Source organism: Myotis yumanensis, unplaced genomic scaffold (genome assembly GCF_028538775.1).
Source record: "Myotis yumanensis isolate MYYU_CA2020_CCGP unplaced genomic scaffold, mMyoYum1.0.hap1 SCAF_9, whole genome shotgun sequence".
NCBI classification, from domain to species: domain Eukaryota; kingdom Metazoa; phylum Chordata; class Mammalia; order Chiroptera; family Vespertilionidae; genus Myotis; species Myotis yumanensis.
This window is the reverse complement of record NW_027223760.1, coordinates 55,902,106-55,922,029: the sequence shown is the minus strand read 5'-3', so window position 1 is coordinate 55,922,029 and position 19,924 is coordinate 55,902,106. Positions and strand designations below refer to the sequence as shown.

At 36.5% G+C, this 19,924-nt stretch overlaps 1 protein-coding gene across 1 annotated transcript in view; it reads left to right on the top strand.

The window, feature by feature from the left end:
• Window positions 1-19,924, top strand: part of AGMO (alkylglycerol monooxygenase) — a 273,361-nt gene that overhangs the window by 104,169 nt on the left and 149,268 nt on the right. Inside the window, exon 5 of the mRNA XM_070425136.1 lies at window positions 9,513-9,608. Within this exon, the coding sequence (XP_070281237.1) occupies window positions 9,513-9,608 (96 nt within the window). The remainder of the gene's footprint in view (window positions 1-9,512; window positions 9,609-19,924) is intronic.

Here is a 19,924-nt window from a genome sequence, read left to right as displayed (position 1 = left end):
TGCATTAGTTTAAATAACTAACTTCTAAGTAAGTAAATTTTAAATGTAATTTTTTTAGCTCTGTAATATCTCTCAATCATTAAAATAGTTTTTTTCCTAGGTTGGAATTATAAAATATGTTTATGTTATATTAACAATGTAACAAGAAGTAAATTTTAATTGCCATCAGAGGAAAGAAATATAGTTTTAATATCAATTAGTGTAAACCTTTATTAAAACCTTTATTACTATAAATTAGAGAATTTGTAAATATATAATACTATTATTGAGCATAATTTTAAAAATATATTAATTACATCTTACCTAATAATAGACAAACATGTAAATTGACTGTCCCTCTGCTACACTCACCAGCCAATCAGGAGAGTATGCAAATTAACTCAACAAAGATGGCGGTTAATTTGCATATGGAGGCCGAAGCGGCAGAGCGATTACTGAAGGCTCCAGCAGGAGCAAAGGCCTGGGTCCCAGGTGCTGGAGGAAAACCGGTGCCAGCAGCCAGGGGAAGGGAAGGCCTATTGCATGAATCTCTTCATGCAACGGGCCTCTAGTTTAGAAATAGTAGATAGCAATTTACTAAGAATAAATAAATCTGGATCACAGCTGTAGCCTAGTTATGAACTAGCTTTGCCACTCTGAATCGATCAGTGTTTCAATCACAGTAATTTTGTACATGAAATGGGACACTTAATATTTTCTCTGCCTTGTCATACTGTTATTTTGAAGATCACCTTCAATAAAGAATGTGGAAATTCTTTGAACTATATCAAGTATGATTCACATGTATAATATTGTTTTTTATTACATACTAGAGGCCTGGTGCACAAAAATTTGTGCACTCGGCAGGGGAGGGGGGTCCCCCAGCCCGGCCTGTGCCCTCTCGCAGTCTGGGACCCCTCGGGAGATAACGACCTGCTGGCTTAGGCCTGCTCCCGGGTGGCAGAGGGCAGGCCCAATCCCTAGGTGCAGCCCCTGGTCAGGCTCAGAGCAGGGCCGATTGAGGAGTCGGGGCGCCGCCCCGTCATGCACAGAGCAGGGCGGATCGGGAGGTTGCGATGCCACCCTCAGTCACGCTCAGGGTAGGGCCAATTGGGGGTTGGAGCACCGCCCCCTGTCACACTCAAGGCAGGGTCGATGGGCAGGTTGTGGCGCCACCCCCTGTCACGCACAGAGTAGGGCCGATCAGGGGGTTGGGGTGCTGCCCCCTGTCACTCACAGAGCAGGGCCCATCAGGGGGGTGGGGGCTCCGTACCCTGTCACACACAGAGCAGGGCGGATCAGGGGGTTGGGGCGCTGCATCCTGTCAAACTCAGGGCAGGGCCAATGGGGAGGTTATGGCTCTACCCTGTCACACACAGAGCAGGGCCCGTGGGGGGCGGGGGGTTGGGGCGCCGCACCCTGTCACACACAGAACAGGGCCGATAGGGGGTTGGGGCGCCGCACCCTGTCAAACACAGAGCCGCAGGGCAATCAGGGGATTGGAGAGCTCCCCCCTGTCACACACAGAGCCGCAGGGCGGTCAGGGTGTTGGGGAGCTCCCCCCTATCAGGCACAGAGCAGGGCTGATCAAGGGGTTGGGGTGCCTTCCCCTGTCATGAACAGAGCAGGGCGGATAGGGAGGTTGTGGCCCCGCCCCCTGTCACTCACAGAGCCGCAGGGCGATCAGGGGGTTTGGGCGCTGCCCCCTGTCACGCTGATCCCGGTGCTGGGAGGCCTTGCTGCTCCGCTGATCTCGGTGCCGGGAGGCATATTACTCTTTTACTATATAGAATAGAGGCCTGGTGCATGGGAGGGGGCCGGCTGGTTTGCCCTGAAGGGTGTCCTGGATCAGGGTGGGGGTCCCCACTGGGGTGCCTGGCCAGTCTGAGTGAGGGGCTGAGGGCTGTTTTCTGGCTGGCGGGTGACTAAAGTTCCCAACAGCTCCTTTTTTTCTTTTTTTTTTTTCATTCTGGGCCAGCTTTAGCTCTGAGGCCTCGGCTGCTGAAAGCCGGTTTCTGGCCTTTGTTTTTCCTTCTGTATTTGATACATGTTGCTGTCCGGCTGGCTGAACCTGGCTGACTGAAAGCCGGTTTCTGGGGTTTTGTTTAGCTTCTTATTTGCAACATAGTACATAGTTGCTTAGAGTTGCAGCTGAGAGGCCGGCAACTCAGGTGGGGAACGTTGGAGTCCGCAGTCACTGGAGCAAGCAAACCTCATGTTCACTTCCAGCTGCCTGGCTGCCGGCCGCCATCTTGGCTGACATTTAATTTGTATAAGGATATGCTGATTAGCCAATGGTAAGGGTAGTGGTCATACGCTAATTACCATGTTTCTCTTTTATTAGTGTAGATAAGACTATAGAGCAGCGGTTCTCAACCTGTGGGGTCGAACCACCCTTTCACAGGGGTCGCCTAAGACCATCCTGCATATCAGATATTGACATTACGATTCATAACAGTAGCAACATTGCAGTTATGAAGTAGCAACGAAAATAATTTTATCGTTGGGTCACAACATGAGGAACTGTATTTAAAGGGCCAGAAGGTTGAGAACCACTGCTATAGAGGAACCTTTAGTGAAATCTAAGATCTCTTTATTACATCATACTTCCTGCCAAACTACATAAACAAAGACTTTTTCAATATGCGGACGTTGGAGTTATATATTGACAAATGTGAACAAATAAAAGACGCAAGAAGCTAACAACTTTGACATAATACAGTCAAATGCACTTGGGATAAAATTCTAATGACTCTTATGTCACAGGAGGAAAGCATGCCTTGACTCCCCCCAAACCCCCATGAAGTAAAGAAACAAGACGTCTCTCAGACCTTGTACCATGTCTCAGAACTCCGAGGCATGCCTTCTTCTCTGAAACTCAACCATTCAAAACCAGCTAATAAGAAAGTTCATGCCCACATAGTAAAATAAGTGAAGTCATCTGCCTGTTTGTGTCTTGACCATTTTCAAAGCCCTTATTCTGAAATGAATCAGGAAAATTACTCTGTAGTTTACCTGGAAAATTTGAAATTTGATAAAATTAAATTATTCTGAGTTTCAGTGTTTTTCTTTATGGAAATCTGCTAGTTATTTGTGGTCCTTATAAAGAAGGCTAAATAAGGGGAATCATAGTGAAGAACTGTACATAAAACAGTATTATCCTATTGTCACTTGTTTTTTGTTAATCCTCACCTGAGGATATTTTTCCATTGATTTTTTTTTTTTTTAGAGAAAGTGGAAGGGAGGGAGGGAGAAAGGCAGAGAGAATCATTGATGTGTCTCATATCGATTGGTTGCCTACTGCATGTTTCCGGACCAGGGCTGGCCATTGAGCCTGCACCCACCCCTAACCAGAATGGAACCCAGGACCCTTCAGTCAGTGAACTGACACTCTATCCACTGAGCCAGACCAGCTAGGGCCTATTGTCACTTTTAAACAATGTACAACTGGCTGAAATATTTAACTCCTTTTACATGTTCTTCTTATTTTGAGAAGTGCATCCATTCACTTTTCCCCCCACATACAGTCTTGACTGGTGGAGCCAGTCATGGTGGCAGAGGTAGGGGATATAAAGAGAAGACATGAACTTCTGTTCTTAAGGTGATTGCTGTCCTTGGAGGGATTCACGCAAGTCAACAGCCTTGTAATATAATTTATTAAGGTTCCAGAGAGAAGTGTCTGTTCTGATTACCCAGGGAAGCATCACAAAAGAAAGGATGCTTGACTCCAATCTGTAAGAAGTGTAGTATTTTGCCTTGGATGGTGTTGTAAATGAAACAATACTGTAGAAAGAGAGTATCTGTGAAAACACAAAATAATGAAAAAATAAGATAAATTTAGGGAATGACAAATAAAATGTATGGTAGGTATATTAGTTTTCTGGGGCATTCATTTTCTGGGGCTGCCATACAAAGTTCCAAAAACTGGGTGACAGAGAAATTTATTGTCTCACAGTTCTGGAGACTGAAAATCTGAGATTAAGGTGTCGACAGGTTTGGTTCCTTCTGGGGGCTGTGAGGAAAAATTAGTTTCATTCCTCTCTCCTAGTTTTTGGGGGGTTGCTGGCAATTTTAGGTGTTCCTTGGCTTGTAGATTCATCACCCTGATCTCTGCCTTCATCTTCACATGGCTTTCTTCTTATGTGCATGTATGTCTCTGTGTCTAAATATCCCCCTTTTTATAAAGAAACCTGTCGTTGAATTAGTACCACCCTAATTACCTCATTTTTTAAAAAAATGTATCTTTATTATTGAATGTATTACAGATAACCCCCTTTCCTTCCCTCCCCATTGACCTCCTCCACCCTGACCCCTCCCCGCCAGGCCTTCACCACACTATTGACCTCCATAAAGACCTTATTTTCAAATAAGGTCACATTCGTAGAGAGTGGGGGTCCTATGTCTTCTTGGGGGTCACAATTCAACACGTAACAGTATGAGTATGGCTAGAATACAGGATGTATAAGAAGGTGGAATGAGCAAAAGAGGAAATGGATACACCCATAGACATGGGAACAGAACGATGGACCTAAAGCACTTATTCCAAAAGTACAATTTAAGATGTGTTTTAATGATAGAGATCACTACTTTCTATGCACAACCAGAGAATTGGGTTCTGTGTCACTATTAAACATAGACATAAGAAATGTGGAATAGTTGCTTGATGATTCAATCTTTTGTTTCTCACTTATGAAGGAAAATTGTTGTCTCTAAAGTAATATTATTTGAAAATGAGAATCATAGACGTGCAGATATTAGTAACGTTAAACTACTTTATTAAAATAACATAGGCATTAGTCCTGGAGCTTAGAGATACTTTTTTCATTTTTAAAAAATTAATTATTCACTGAGTCTCTGCTTTTTCTCTCAGTTGTCATGCTTCGTGGCTTTATTTCCTACTTCCCTCAACCTAATTTCCACGATTTTGGACAGCAGTCCCTGCCTTTGGTTACATCTGCATTGAACTCCCCAAGCTGTGCTTGAATCCGGTCACCCACCTACTTCACTCCCACACTCTGACTGTTGAGCGCCATGGTGTCCTCTAGCACCAGCTGGGCAGTGCAGTGCTCCTCAGTATACGGCTTCCAGATACAGCTGAGCTGTCAGTGCTGCTCACCAAACTGTACACATGAGCCTTCTGCCTGCCTGGGAGAAGCCTTTCCAGAACTGCTGTCTCTTCTCCACTGCTGTCCCTTTCTGTCAGCCAATGAATGTATCTTAAACTTCACAGAGAAATGTGAGGTTTTCCCACTCTCTAATTACTGTTCAGATATCTTCATTAAGATTTGTGAATTTATAAGTACATGTGGTTTCTTACCTCTACTTTTTTTTTAAATTTCACTGGTTTCTTTTTACTGAATTTTTACATGGCTACTATAAATTTAAAAAATTACTTATGTGGCTCACATTATATTTCTATTGGAGCTTTTCTCATGTAGGTACATACATATGTACCTCATTCTTTTTTTTATTGTTTAAAGTATTACATATCTGGATTTCCCCTAATTGACCCCCCCTCCAGCCACTCCCACCCCCCAGGACAAGCCGCCACCACCCCAGTGTCTGTGTCTGTTGGTTATGCTAATAAGCATGCTTACAAGTCCTTTGGTTGATCTCTAACCCCCTCTCCCCTGCCTTCTCTCTGAGGTTGGATGGTCTGTTCAGTGTTACCTTGTCTCTGGATCTGTTTTTGTTCATCAGTTTATATTGTTCATTATATTTCACATATGAGTGAGATCATTTGATTTTTATCTACTTTTATAGAAAATGTTCACCTCTCTTCCGCAGGTCTAGTCCTTAGATTGTGACATTGCTTCTATCTTAGTTCTTTTCTGGGACTTTGTCTGATCAGCTGCTTTTGGCATTTGTCCCTCTTCTTCCCAGCTGGTTCCTTCTGAATACACCATAAATATATTAACATCTTCCACATTTAAAAATTAAATCTCCTTGCTCACCCACATGTTCTTTCCAGGGAATACCTCCAGCTCACTCCTTCCTTGTTCAAGAAAGAAATAAGTAATATCTACTTCTATTCCATCAGTTTCTCTGAGTGATTTTTAAACTTACTTAGATCTGGATTCTAGACCTACTGCTCCACTGATCCACATCTGCAAATCCAGTGTCATTTTAGTTCAATTGATATTTGCACAACAGATTTGCTTACTCAGCAGCTTCCATGGAATATACTAGTACTACAAGGACTCCAACAAAACATTTCCTAAGTTGAACTTTATAACCTTTTCTTCCTCCTGTTCAGTGTTTTGGTTACGTCGTGCAAAAAACAAGCCAGAAATCTGGGTGTCTTCTGATATTCTTCTGTCCCTCTAATCTTCCATGTTTAAATAGTTAGATCTCCTTTAGTATTCTGCCTCTCCCTCCCCAGTGCCTGATCTTTCACTGGGCTATTAAAATAAATTTCAAACCCGTTTTTATATCTCTGACAAGCTTTAAAAAACACCATTAACTGCACCTTCCTGGCCTCAGATAAGTTCAATATCCTTAGAATGGCATTAAAGGGCTTTTCCTTTGGTTTGACTGATGTCTAAATTATCTTTATCACAGACTCCCTGATGAAAGATGTGGAATGTTTCTTCAGAAAATTGCACATTCCCTCATGAACACAAGCTTACACTTTCTTTCGGTGATAGCAATGATGTTCACGGACTCCTTGAGCTCTTTATATGAGTGCCATGGTCCCAACCAGTCTCTTGCCACATTCTCCAAGACCTTGAGCAATGCCAAAATACTTACGTTTCCCCCTAAATGCCATATTGTTCCTTGCTCAGAGTACCCCTCACAAAACCCCACCTGCCTCCTTCAATTGAAGAATAGACTAAAACACTCATCTTCTCTCTCCTTTAGCCTGAGGTCACCCTGAGGCTTATTATCATTCCTCCTCACACACACAGGTCTGGTTATTCCTTTCCTTTAAGCAAAATAAGCCAGTCAGAGAAAGATAAGTATCACATGATCTCACTCATATGTGGAATCTAATGAACAAAATAAACTGATGAACAAAATAGATCCAGAGACATAGAGGCATGGCACAGACTTTTGAATCTTAGAGGGAAGGTGGTATGGGTGAGATCAACCAAAGAACTTGTATGCATATTTGCATAACCCAGGGAAATAGATGATAGGGTGATGAAGGGCTGAGGCTGGGTTGGCGGGGTGATCTAGGGGGTCAGTGGGGAAAATAAGGAACATATATAATATTTTCAACAATAAAAATTAATAAAAATAAAATTCAATTATAAAAAAATATCTTATTGGATATGATTTGTATCAAAAGATAATAAAATAACCTATGGTAGACCAGTGTAACCTTAAGAACCTTGGAGTGAGAATGACATGAGTTTGGATGCATGTCAGAAATTGATATATGTGTTAAATAGTATAATGTCTCCTGGCAGGTTCTGAGAGTTTAAGTTTGAAGAAGGAGAAATTTATTCTGTCAAATTAGTACCATTTGAGGCTTTCTGATGGAAGGGGCATTTAAATTGGTTTTAAAAACTATAATTTGGGAATGCAAAGATTGGAGGTAGAGAAGATGAGTGATAATCCTCAGATCTCGATGACATTTACTAAGCTATAGAAATTAGAATTTTGATTATATCATTAGATTCTTTTTACAGTACTATGTTAATCACAAGAATTTAAATTTCATGTGATTCATGTCACTCCCTGACCTTACTTCCTTTCTTTATTTCTTATTAGAAAGGTGATTTTCTGACATTCATGCTGAGTTCATTTTTCTAATTATCAGTTCATATATTTAATGATTTGTAAGAACTGAGACATTGTTTCCTCAAGTGTGTTTTTAGGAAATCCAATCCTACGGAAAACTTATTAAGAAAGTATTCTATAGGGTAACAGGCTTGTGGTTGATGACAGAGTGGTAAAGGCTCTGAGAAGTTCTGCGCTGAACTCCACTTGTTTAACTCACCGCTTCACAATTTATTTGAGCATAGAACCCCCTTTTCCATAACGGCTGTTACTATCTCAAAGGATTATTTCTCCATACTTTGGGGTATTATAATGAACCATGAATATTCATCTGGTATGCACTCTCTTTCCAAATAGACTATTTATTAAGCATCCAAGTTGTCTTACATTTTTACTCACAGCTTAAAGATTGCAAAATACTCCTTAACTCAGAGTACTTATATCATATGTCATATATGTGTTTAAATAGTTTTTTGAACCGATTGTAAGAGAACTATTTTTATATATTACAAAAAATTCATATTACAGTATCACAGATCTTTTGGAACCAAAATGATGGCTAGATTTCAAATGGTTTTCCTCTTCACAACACATTTGAGGAAACAGAAGCCTCGAGAAATTTAAGAACTTTGTGAATGTCATAGAGAGATTCTGTAGTAGAACCAAAGCTTAAAAGTGCATATCTTGAAGAGCCCAATACTTTTTTGTTGCTCACTAATCTAATTAATTGCCTATTGATGCATTTATAAATGATAAAACTGATCTTGTTTGATCAGAGAGATGACAGTTGAGATTTTTCATGGCTTAAGTTTAGAAACAGAAGCCAGAAGAGTTTATGTAAATGACCAATTTCTACTACATACTCATTACTAAACATTGTTGAAATATATTTGGCCTAATTGAGAACAAAACCTTTAAAATAATTTAGAAATAAAAATTTAACATTCAGAAGAAATATTTTAAAATATCTAGAATGTTGGAAATATTAACTCTACAAAATACAAAACATAAAGAGGAAGTCAGCTTCTCTTTATTCCTATTTGGTTGTTTAGTGTTTTTATTTAATAAGATGTTTTCCTACAACATGAAACCACTCTTGGGGATCAAAGTCATTAGGAGAATACAACAGATTGTGCTTATTAGTTGATTCTAACCAGCTCTGCGGTTTAAGCATAATTTGTTTTTTTTAAGGCAGAGAGATTTCCATCCGTTAGGAAATATTCAACTTTAAAATTTGTTTGCACTATGGCACTATATCATAGCCCCTGACTTGCTAACTTTGGAAAAATTAGGATGTATTGTACCCTCAATCAACCACATAAAAACAAATTTAAAAGGGAAAATTTATTTTACCCTCTCTTGATAAAAAAATCACTGTTTTATTATAATTTTATGTTACTACTAAAAATGCCAGGGTATAATACATACAGACTTTGGGAGCTGTCGAGGTATGAAGACACATGATCCTGCATTTCTTTTACTTAAAGTAAGTGTTTGTGTCTGTATAGAAAATCTCTTTAAGTCCAGGAAGCACATCCAGTCTTTTAAGGATTAAGGATATAACACACCACGTATGGTATTTTAACTAGACAACATGAAGTGCAAAGTAGCTCTAATATGTCTCCAACTTTATCACCATGTGGAAAACTAATGTTGCAAAGTCAAACATGACAATAAAACATAAGAAATAAGGTAAATTTGTGAAAGAATAAGATATATTTGCTGAAGTGTATATTCAGATGTTGAACCATTAGTAACAGTATGTTGAGAAATCATATGTGCAAATTTAAAAATTTTTAATCTTTCAGATATTCTACTCTCCCCTGGCCCTCTTTGTACCACCTTCGGTATATGCTGTTCATCTTCAGTTCAATCTCCTCTACCAGTTTTGGATCCACACAGAGGTAAATCCTTTTATTTTATATATTTTTTAAGTTTTATATCTAACTAGCCTGCAGCAATGTCCTGGAAATCCACTAGCAGCTGATTTATTGTGTAAGAAAATCTTTGTCTGCATTCTTTAAGGAGAAACATCTGTTCATTTTTATTCCTTTTTACTGAATATATATTGCAAAGTTTATAAGAAGCAATGAGGCCAGTTGGTCTCAATTAAATAAAACCATTTTTGAACTATTAAGTACCAAAACATTTTAATACTTTATTCAATACAATATCTTCCTGTATTGCAGTTTATTAAACATTGTTTGCCAAAAGATGTTGAAATTTATTTTAATATAAAGATATAAATTTATATATAAAATTTATGTATGTTTCTAAATATATGTGATATCTACATATAAATATTATTTAAAAGTTATTCTATAATATAATTTAGTATTATATATTATTATTTAATTACATATATAAATGTATAATATTTACATATCATATAAGTGGGAAGTTCTTTAAAATTCCTTGACAAAATTTTAATGCCTAAAAAATTATAAAAATATTTTTTGTTTGGAAATCTTGCTTTAATTTTAGAGTTTGAATTTTATTTAAAAGGTGTTAAATATATTGTTAGGGTAGGTTTTTTTCCCACCAGAAAAATGAATAAATATAATTTTTTGAGTATTCTGTGATATCTCAAATTGTCAGACTTGAATGTTTGCAGAAAGATCATTATGGAACTGATTGGTTTATGAACTATTGTACTGAACGGGTTGTTAAGTACCACAAAAATCACAGACCCAGAAAAATTCTTACGTATACACATGAGAACCCTTTCAAGCATTTGGTATTTATTAGAGGTCTTTTGAAGTTCTATAGGAAGCACATTGACAGGTGTTGCAACTGGTTGAACAATACTGCAAATCACAGTTGCATTAGATGCCAAAGCTTGATGCAACAAAGGGCATTATTTCATTAATCTGCAGTATTTCATGCTACTGACTTGCTTGGAATAAAGAGACTGTTACCCTGACTTTGGGCATATGTGGCATTATTAGAAGATCTGTTATGAAATAGCATTGGATTTTATGGTAGTTGACATACATCAAACAGTCAATATTACAACCATCTGAAAGAGTTGTTGAGGTCAATTCTGACTCTAGAGGTCAAAGACCAAATTTGTTTAAATCATTGAGGGAAGCTTTCTGATGATTTACATGGAGGGGTTAAAGGAAAATTACATTTTTATAACAGCTCTGCTCCAGGTCATGCCATGTGTTGGGTTCACGAATTAGTTTGTATACAGAACAATGGTGCCTAAGTAAAGTCTGCCTTTTCCTGTGTCCCTCTAAGGATCATGAGCCAGGGCTTGAGTACCATCTCAGGAAGAAAGAGAGAGTGGAGGAAAGCCATTGATGAGGCATTTCTTTCAAGCTCAGAACTTCCAGGTGGCTTCACTTCCAACTCAAAAGCAATGCATCAGAACTCTCACTTGTATTGTACATCATGCTTTTGAACGTACTTTATAATGTGTGCTTACTACAGTTGAGTTGCACAGGAAGCAAGAGCACACTTTCTGAAATTAAGGTTTGGATCTTGGAATTTTAAATTATATTACTAGCTGTGAATATATTTATAAGGGTTTTTTTTGCAACTGTGTATTTAATTACATTTATTGCTATAGACAGCATATTACCATTTGATTCCAAATAATAAAATAATTTAGGAAATAAAACCAAAAGATTTGTATCAGTGGCTGCTTTTAGAGAAAGGGGCAAGTGAAATAGAGTGGGGAAAAGACAGCCTTAAAAAATTATTCTTATCATGTGCTTTCTCTACTTTTTCAATTAAAGGTTAATACACATTAGATTTAAAAATAAAAACTGAAAACAATTACCTCAGTCTAAAAATATACCCACTTTATGCCTCTTTAGGCCACGTAAGCACTGCTTCATTTCAGGCATCTTACTTGATGGTTAATTCACAGAAACAATATGTGAGCCATAGACATGACAGTGTTGGCCAAAGTCTGCACATTCCTGAATGGAAATTTGACTCGTACAGTTGTTTCACTTCTGCTGACCTCCATAAAATCAGTTCTCACTCAGAAGGGAATCTGGCCTGAAGGAGGTACTGATTTTCTAAAAGTGAAGAAAAGTTCATTCTCTTCAATCAATTAGGCTAAGATGCACAAAAATAAATAAATAACGCCTTTGAAAGTTTCTACATGAGAGAAAAAATAGGTCATCAAACAAACAAGAGTTTATAATCAAATTTTTGTTTACTTTTGAGTTACTTTAATGAAGAAACAACAGTATCTCTTCCCTTCCTCTCTTTTGAAAGTTATAAAAATTCTGCTTGGAACTATACACTTGCTTAATTTTTATGACTACATTTTTGTTTATTCATTCATTTGAAATGTCTGCAGCATATAGTTGTACTCTTTCCTTGTGAGTATACTAAAGGCAATCGGAAAATCTTATTACATGTTTTAAATGTAATAAGTGTGGAATGTTATAACTATTTTAGAGATATCAGATGATAGTTGGGTGTTAGCTGATTTCTACAATGCAGAAGTAATATTATCATTATCTATAACCTTTCAGTTATCTTAAATTTACTATCATGTGTTCATGTACATATAAGATGATGCTTGGGCAGAGAAATGTAACAGAAATAATTATTTGGTATTGAATATTTGCACCGTATAATTAAATGATCTGTATAGTGCTAAACTGAGAGATATTTATGTGTAGATAGTGTGGTTCCTCCTTCTGTGGTTCCATGAAGGGGTCCCACTTTAAATTTCCAGTCCTTAGATCAAAAGTCCATCTCTGACCCCTATACTAATAAGACTAGAATTTTCTTTTTGAACTCTACCCCCCTTTCCTTGTATCACATTCTTTAGGACAGCCATCATATTAGAATACTACTTTGTCAACTATATCCACTAAACACAAACATCACTGAAAATGGTCAAGCTCTGAAGAAAACAAATTCTTCTCTTTAGCAACCTTTATACTCCACCAACTGTCCCAATCATATCTTTCACTGAGGATGTATTTATGTTAGACCTATATGTAGGGTCAATAGAAATTAGAGTATAGGAGAATTGCAGAAATTCAGTGTGCAGAATTAGAAAGCAAATGGAATATGCAGTAGAATAATGAAGCAATATAACTGAAGTGACAAGAGAAGCCAGAAATTTGAAGAAGCTAGGACAGTGGTTCTCAACCTTACTAATGCTGAGACCCTTTAATACAGTTCCTCATTGGTGACCCCCAATTTCATTGTTACAAATTGAACATAATTAAAGCATAGCGATTAATCACAAAACAATATGTAATTAATTATATGTGTGTTTTCTGATGGTCTTAGGCCACCCCTGTGAAAGCGTCGTTCGACCCCCAAAGGGGTCGCGACCCACAGGTTGAGAACTGCTGAGCTAGGACATATAGAGAGGAAGAGGAAAATGTAGCTCTTTGGCAACAAAACAATAGACTAGTAGCAGCATGAGCAAAGATTTAGGAAATTTAGCTCTAGCCGGTTTGGCTCAGTGGATAGAGCCATTGGCCTGTGGACCGAAGGATCTGGGGTTTGATTCTGGTCAAAGGCATGTACCTTACTTGCAGTCTCCTCCCCAGCCCAGGCCCTGGTTGGGGCACATGTAGGAGACAACAAATCAATGAGTTTCTCTCACATCAATATTTCCCTCTGTCTTCCACTTTCTCTAAAAATCAATGGAAAAATATCTTCAGGTGAGGATTAAAAATTAAATATACCAGTAACTTGCCCTGGATCTCATGATAAGTAAATGTCAAAGCTGGGTTTTGTAACAGGTAGTCATGATCCATATTCCTTGCTCTTACCCACTATACTATAAAGCTTCCCTGTAGATGGGTCATTTCTGATCTTAATGCTATAATAAAATAGCCACTACGTGTTAGGCATCTAGTATGTTCCAAGCAAAAAATTTTGTATTTAATTCCCATAAAGTAATTTGAATCACTAAAGACCAATTAAACTTTTATAGGTTGTAAAGAATGAATATAAATTCAAGTAACTTCAGTTAATAGGGTTTTATTTTAAGAGTACATGTAGAAGTACATGCAGCAGGAAACCATTCCAGAAATTTAATAGACAATTTTAGAAAACTGGAATTTTTATATTCACCAACTCTGTGACAAACACTGTCCCTTTTAAAACTAAGAATATTGAGTTTATATAAGGTAACATGGTTGGTTTCAGTGCTAGCATTTTGACCATTACTCACCCATTGGACTTCCTCTTCAAACAATGTGTTTATTAAATATATCTCCATAGATGGCAACAGGGTTCATAAAGATCCTATATGGCATAGTGAAAAGATCAAGGCTGTAGGTTAGTTAACACAGAAATGAGGTGTAATCTTGCTTGTTTCAAATTATCATGTGACCTCTATACACATCTACTTGTTCTTCTTCAAATGTAATCTATTCTCTGAGGTTAGTCCCACATAAAGCGTTTGGTGATGTTCCATTGCTAGCTGAGTAAAAGTCTAATTTTTTTTTGCATTTCATGTTTCTCATGCACTGCCTTCTCTTGATGTACATGCCATTACTTTCCATTCTGTGCAATTCAGTCAAGCTAGACCATTTTCCATTTCCCATATATATCTGATGTATAATCATAGTTTCTCTCATTTTCATATTTTCTACACGTTGCTATTCTATGTTTTTCAAGGCCCAACTCAAATTCTTCTTCATAAAGTGTTTTCTCTTTTAAGAGCAAGTACCTATATAGCTTAGATTGTGTGTCAGTTACTACACTACGATTTCACAAGATCTACTTAATTGATGATCATACAACCCTATGGTCTCCATTCAAAGTGAGGAAATTGAAACTATGTAGTGATTAAGGAAATTATCTATTGTTGTTGCAGCTAAATGGTAATAGATCAAAACCTGGTAAATAATTATCTCTCCTTTCCTCATCTGAAATATAGTATCATTGGTTTTACATTTCTTAGAGAATTCCTAGTTTGCCCAGAACTGCCCCAATATATGCCTGTTTTATTGGCCTAATTGTTACTAGCTCAGCTATATACGCTCTTAAATTATTCATTATACACTTGAGTTTTCCTCTTAAAATGCTCTTTAATCTCTCTTTCCCTTTCCGTTTTCATTGCCTCACCTTAATTTATGGTTCTATCATTAATTACATAGATTAATTACATAGATTACAATAGAATTCTATTGTAATTCTATTTATTTTCTATTCCTACAAACTCTTTTCTCTCCCTTATATTTCAATACATGAACTGGGATTATCATTTTAGAAGCCGATGATTAAAACACTCCTAACATGTGAACAAACATCAACAACATGAGATTTCAAATAGTTCTATTGCCTACAAGATGAAATCAAACACCTAAAATTCACCAATAGGTTTCAGGGCCCTTAGGATATAAGCTTTGTTTACTCCTCCATTCTTATTCCATTAGCTGGTCCAGTTAATCTACACCGTTTTTTTACTTCCGAAGTACAGCAAATACTTGTTCTTTCTGAGTATTTGCACATGCTCTCTCTGGGAAGCTCCTTTTCCAAACATTCTTCATAATACAATTCAGTTACTACTTCTTCTGGAATGTCTTTTTCACCTCCTAGAGTTAAGTGTACTTTTCTTTAAATTATTCCTGTGTTTATTTCTATATCCATATTGGCAGTTACAGATTAAGAACATGAGTTTGTGGGGGGACATAAATGTAATAACACATTAGTTCCTGCATATGGGGAGAATCCAACTAATGGTGATGACGTTTAATTCTATATTGTATTTGTTGCTTAACTCTGTCTCTCCCATTATTCTCTGAGTTCCTTGATAGCTAAAAATTAGTGTTAGATATTAATATGTTATGTATGTATATATTTGTATTTATATATGGACTATACTTATGCCCTATCTCTTTATAGAGTGTACATTTTGAACAGTTATGTTTATGCATCTTTTGTCTTTAATTTATCTATTGGTTAAGGTATTACAAATGTGTCCACATCCCCCCATTAAACCCCAACATCCCCCCCCACTCATGCTCTCATCCCCCTGTTATCTGTGTCCAACATCTTTTCGATTGATAAGGAATTTTGGGGAAGAAGTTATATTTCAAAATATATTCTTTTGAAAATATTTATTTTAACAAAATCAAATTTTATGCTTTTTTTCTATCAAGTTCTTATTCAAAAAGTACCTACTCCTATTCCCACCCCCCCCTTGTTTGTTCCTTAAAATAAGTTGGGATATTTCTAGTTACTTTTGTTCTCCTTATTTCCTTACTTCCTTTATTCCTCCCTAAATTTCTTGTTCCAATCCTCTCTTCTCTCAATATTCTTCCTTCTTTAAAATTTAATTTACTTCATTTTTATACTGTCTCTTTGTGATTTCATATTTAGTCTATAGCTGTAATGTAAATGCTCATAAGGATTTGCAATCAATGTTTCCACTGTCTCACTTAACACATTCACAGGAATATTTGACACCACCCTGAGTCAACATGTCTAAAATGTACTTCATTATGACTCAAATCAGCTGCTCTTCTTTACTTCCATTGTTCCTTAAAGTCAACATCAAGATAAAACCTTATTGTCACTTTGTTGGTTTTATCTCTTTTGTGGACTATCTTTAATCCAAATCCTATACATATTCTCTCTATAAATGATCTTTTGTTCTATTATACACTTCATTTTAAAATAATTTACCCACTGTGATTGTTCATGTATAAAATTTCAGTGTTTTCAAATGTATTAGATACATAAATGTCTTTGAAATACACACATTCCAAAAATATTTCATAAGCACCTACTCTGTGCCAAAGAAGCTATCAGCCCTCTGACCAGAATCAGCACCCCTTGTTAGTAGCATTTTGAGGATTACAGTCTTCTTCAAGAATCTGTTGGATTCTAGTGACTTTCCCAAAGGGGAAGAAAAAACTTCAAAAGATATGTTATTAAGCTTCCTGAAGCTCATCCATATATTGTTTAAAAATTCAGAGGTAATTTTTAAAAAATGTCTCCTGTGAAAGAGCTGGAATGTGAGGCTTTCAGACACAAGGTATATTATGGGGATCTGCTTATCAGAATTGGAGAGGAGGACATCTTTGGAACAAGGGAGACATAATGGCTAAGACATAATGGTTAAAGTACATGTTTTGTAATCAAAAGTAAAGGGTACCTCCAAACGGAAAATTAAGAAATATTTGTTTTATGAATAGGTATGAATATTTAGTAGATTAATTTGAACTCTTGAACCTTGCTTCCTAATCTGTTAAGCAGAAGTAATCATGCCTACCCCATAGGAGTTTTATGAGGATTGATGAAATTATGTATATACAGTAGGTCCTCGGGTTACAAGGGAGATCCGTTCCTACGGTGACATAACACGATTTTCGCCGTAAGTCGGAACCCACCTACATAAGCACCTACGTCACTCACATGGAGCACATACACAGCAGTAATGAAGTGAAACAGTAAAAAACATTTAAAAGAAAGATAACAGTTCCTGACCTTTACTTGTGGTAAATAAATAATAAAAAACATAAAGCACATATGTACATACGTCAAAATGACGGAACTTTTCTTTTTTTTTAATAAATAAATGGGAGATGGCAACGTAACCACGTAACCTGAGGACTGTCTGTATTAAGTGTATAGTCTTGGAAATAATATGCTTTCAACAAATGGTAGTTATTATAGAAAAGCCAAAATACTACAAATTAGAATTAGTACATAAAGTCTGAGCTAGAATAGAAGCAAGTATAACTCTTGTGATCACCACATGGATCAAAATTATCTGGGTGCTTACTCAAGATAAAGAATGATGGCCCCCTTCTAACAGAATCTGAATTTCTGGTGAGGGTAAGAATCTCCATTTGAACAAACACCCCTAAGGGATTAGACTTAACATTGACGTGTTGAAGTTTAAATACAGGAGGTGACAGTAAACTTACTGAAGACAAATACTATATTTTATTCATTTTTGCTCTCCCACTGTCTTGAACTTGAATGACCATCAGCAAATACATTCTTAACTAATGAATGAATTGATCGTGTTAACTAGATTCTTTATAATATATACATTTATTGGAGAACATGAAGAAAATACTCATAGCAAAGTCTTGGATCAGAGAGGACTAAATTATGTGTCCTCCAAAATTGATGATATTTGGAGATGGGAGGTAATTGGGTTATGAGAGTGGAGCCCTCATGATGGGATTAGTACCCTTTTAAAAAAGAGACATTAAATGAGAGAGGATATAGCAGGAAGGCCATTCTCACCAAACACTGAATCTGCTGGCACCTTGAACTTGGACTTCCTAGCTTCCATCACTGTGAGAAAGAAATGATTGTTTTTTAAGCTTCCTAGCCTGTTATATTTAGTTATCACATCCCAAACTGACTAAGACAGGATGTATTGATTAAAGAAAAAACCTGAGGGGATAAGGGACAGATGATACACCGTAGCTAGTCTTTAGAAGAAAAATATGCAAATGGACATAGGGTAACTGAATTTAAGAAAAACAAATATTTGTAACTTTTAACCTACTGATTGAGAATTCACTCTATTATATTTGACTTTAAAAAATTAGTATACAAATGTTTTTAACAGATAAAACTTTATAATAGGTGACAATCAAGAGATCTGACCTATGAGATTGTAAGATTTGAAATGCAGATTTATGTGTTTAATCATAAAAGTATCTAATGCTTAGACAGTGCCAGGTACATGGCTGGTAATCCATTAACGTTTGTTGATTAATGAATCTAGAAGCAACACCTGAAATTGGAAATTTGTTTGTAATGGCAGCCACAATGTACTGAGTTTTAGAATGAGTTGAATGTTTGAAGAATGCATTATATAACTATCTGGATGGTAGTTGAACAAAAACTACTTAACCTCGCAATTTATCAGTTACTTTCTTTTATCAGAATGCTGTTACTACTACTACTATTACTACTAATGTGGTTCATTTTCTCACTGAGTATCCAAACTGGTAAATATAAAATGGTGTCACAGGAATGAAGTTTTACATGATTATGCTTATGAATGTTCCCCATTTTCCTTCTGTCAATTTAATAGGTGTTTTTAAAAAACAGTCACTTGGAATCAACCTCCCTTTGAATGAACACATTCAGCAGTTACTTGCATTCATTTTTCCAGGAAAAGTCAAAAGTGTTATCCAAAATGTAAACTGAGACAATTTTTTTAAATGCTAACTTGTCCAGCTCTTGTCCTCTTATTTGAGGAATAATTCAATCTTAAGTGACAAGAATCAGCCTTCAAGATAATTTATTATAAATACAGTCATTTAAAACTATTGTTTATTATATAAACATAGCCTAGTCTCATTCTTCTTAAAACTAAGCTTTTAACTTGTTAACCCTGTGGTATAGATACATCAGAAATTTACTCCCTATGAAGCTCTTTATGATCCCAACAGCTCTGATTCTTCCAGATTGTTTTATTTCCAAACTAAAAATATTGTTTTTTCACTCTTTAGTGTGGAAATTTAGCTACCTCCATATTACATGCTTACTGAAGTAGAAAACTGCCTAATCAGATAGGAAAACATTTGGCTGTGAATAAATCAGCATTTGCTGAGGATTTCAAAGTGTGAAAATAGGCAGGCAAGCACATAGCCTATGAGCTTTGCTTTCTCTTGCTTCCCTGTAGAGAAATCGTAGGCTAATATGGCTGCCCCTGCCATCTGTCTAAATACTTGAGTTGTTGTCTTGAATTAACACAGCAGAACTAGTGGGGGATGTAATTAAGATTTTATTTTTACACTTTATCACCAGATGCTCTGCAATATAAATTATCCATAAATGTTCAGATTGATTAAGATTTTAACAAGGAAGACAATGAATGTTTAGAGATCCACTAATTCAGAACAAGAGGTACAATTATTTTAATATGTTAAGTTATAATGTTCATGGGTTTTATCCATTTTCTAAAACTTTACATGAATTGCTATAGATTTTCTTGAGAGTGAAAAACATTTTCCTATATATCAGTGGTTCTCAACCTTCCTAATGCTGCAACGCTTTAATACAGTTCCTCATGTTGCGGTGACCCCCAATTTCATTATTACAAATTGAACATAATTAAAGCATAGTGATTAATCACAAAACAATATGTAATTATATATGTGTTTTCTGATGGTCTTAGGCGACCCCTGTAAAAGGGTCATTCAACCCTCAAAGGGGTCGCGACCCACAGGTTGAGAACCGCTGCTATATATATTCAAATAATAAAAGCTGATATTGTCACTCTTTCTCCCTTAAGTTAATAAATAAT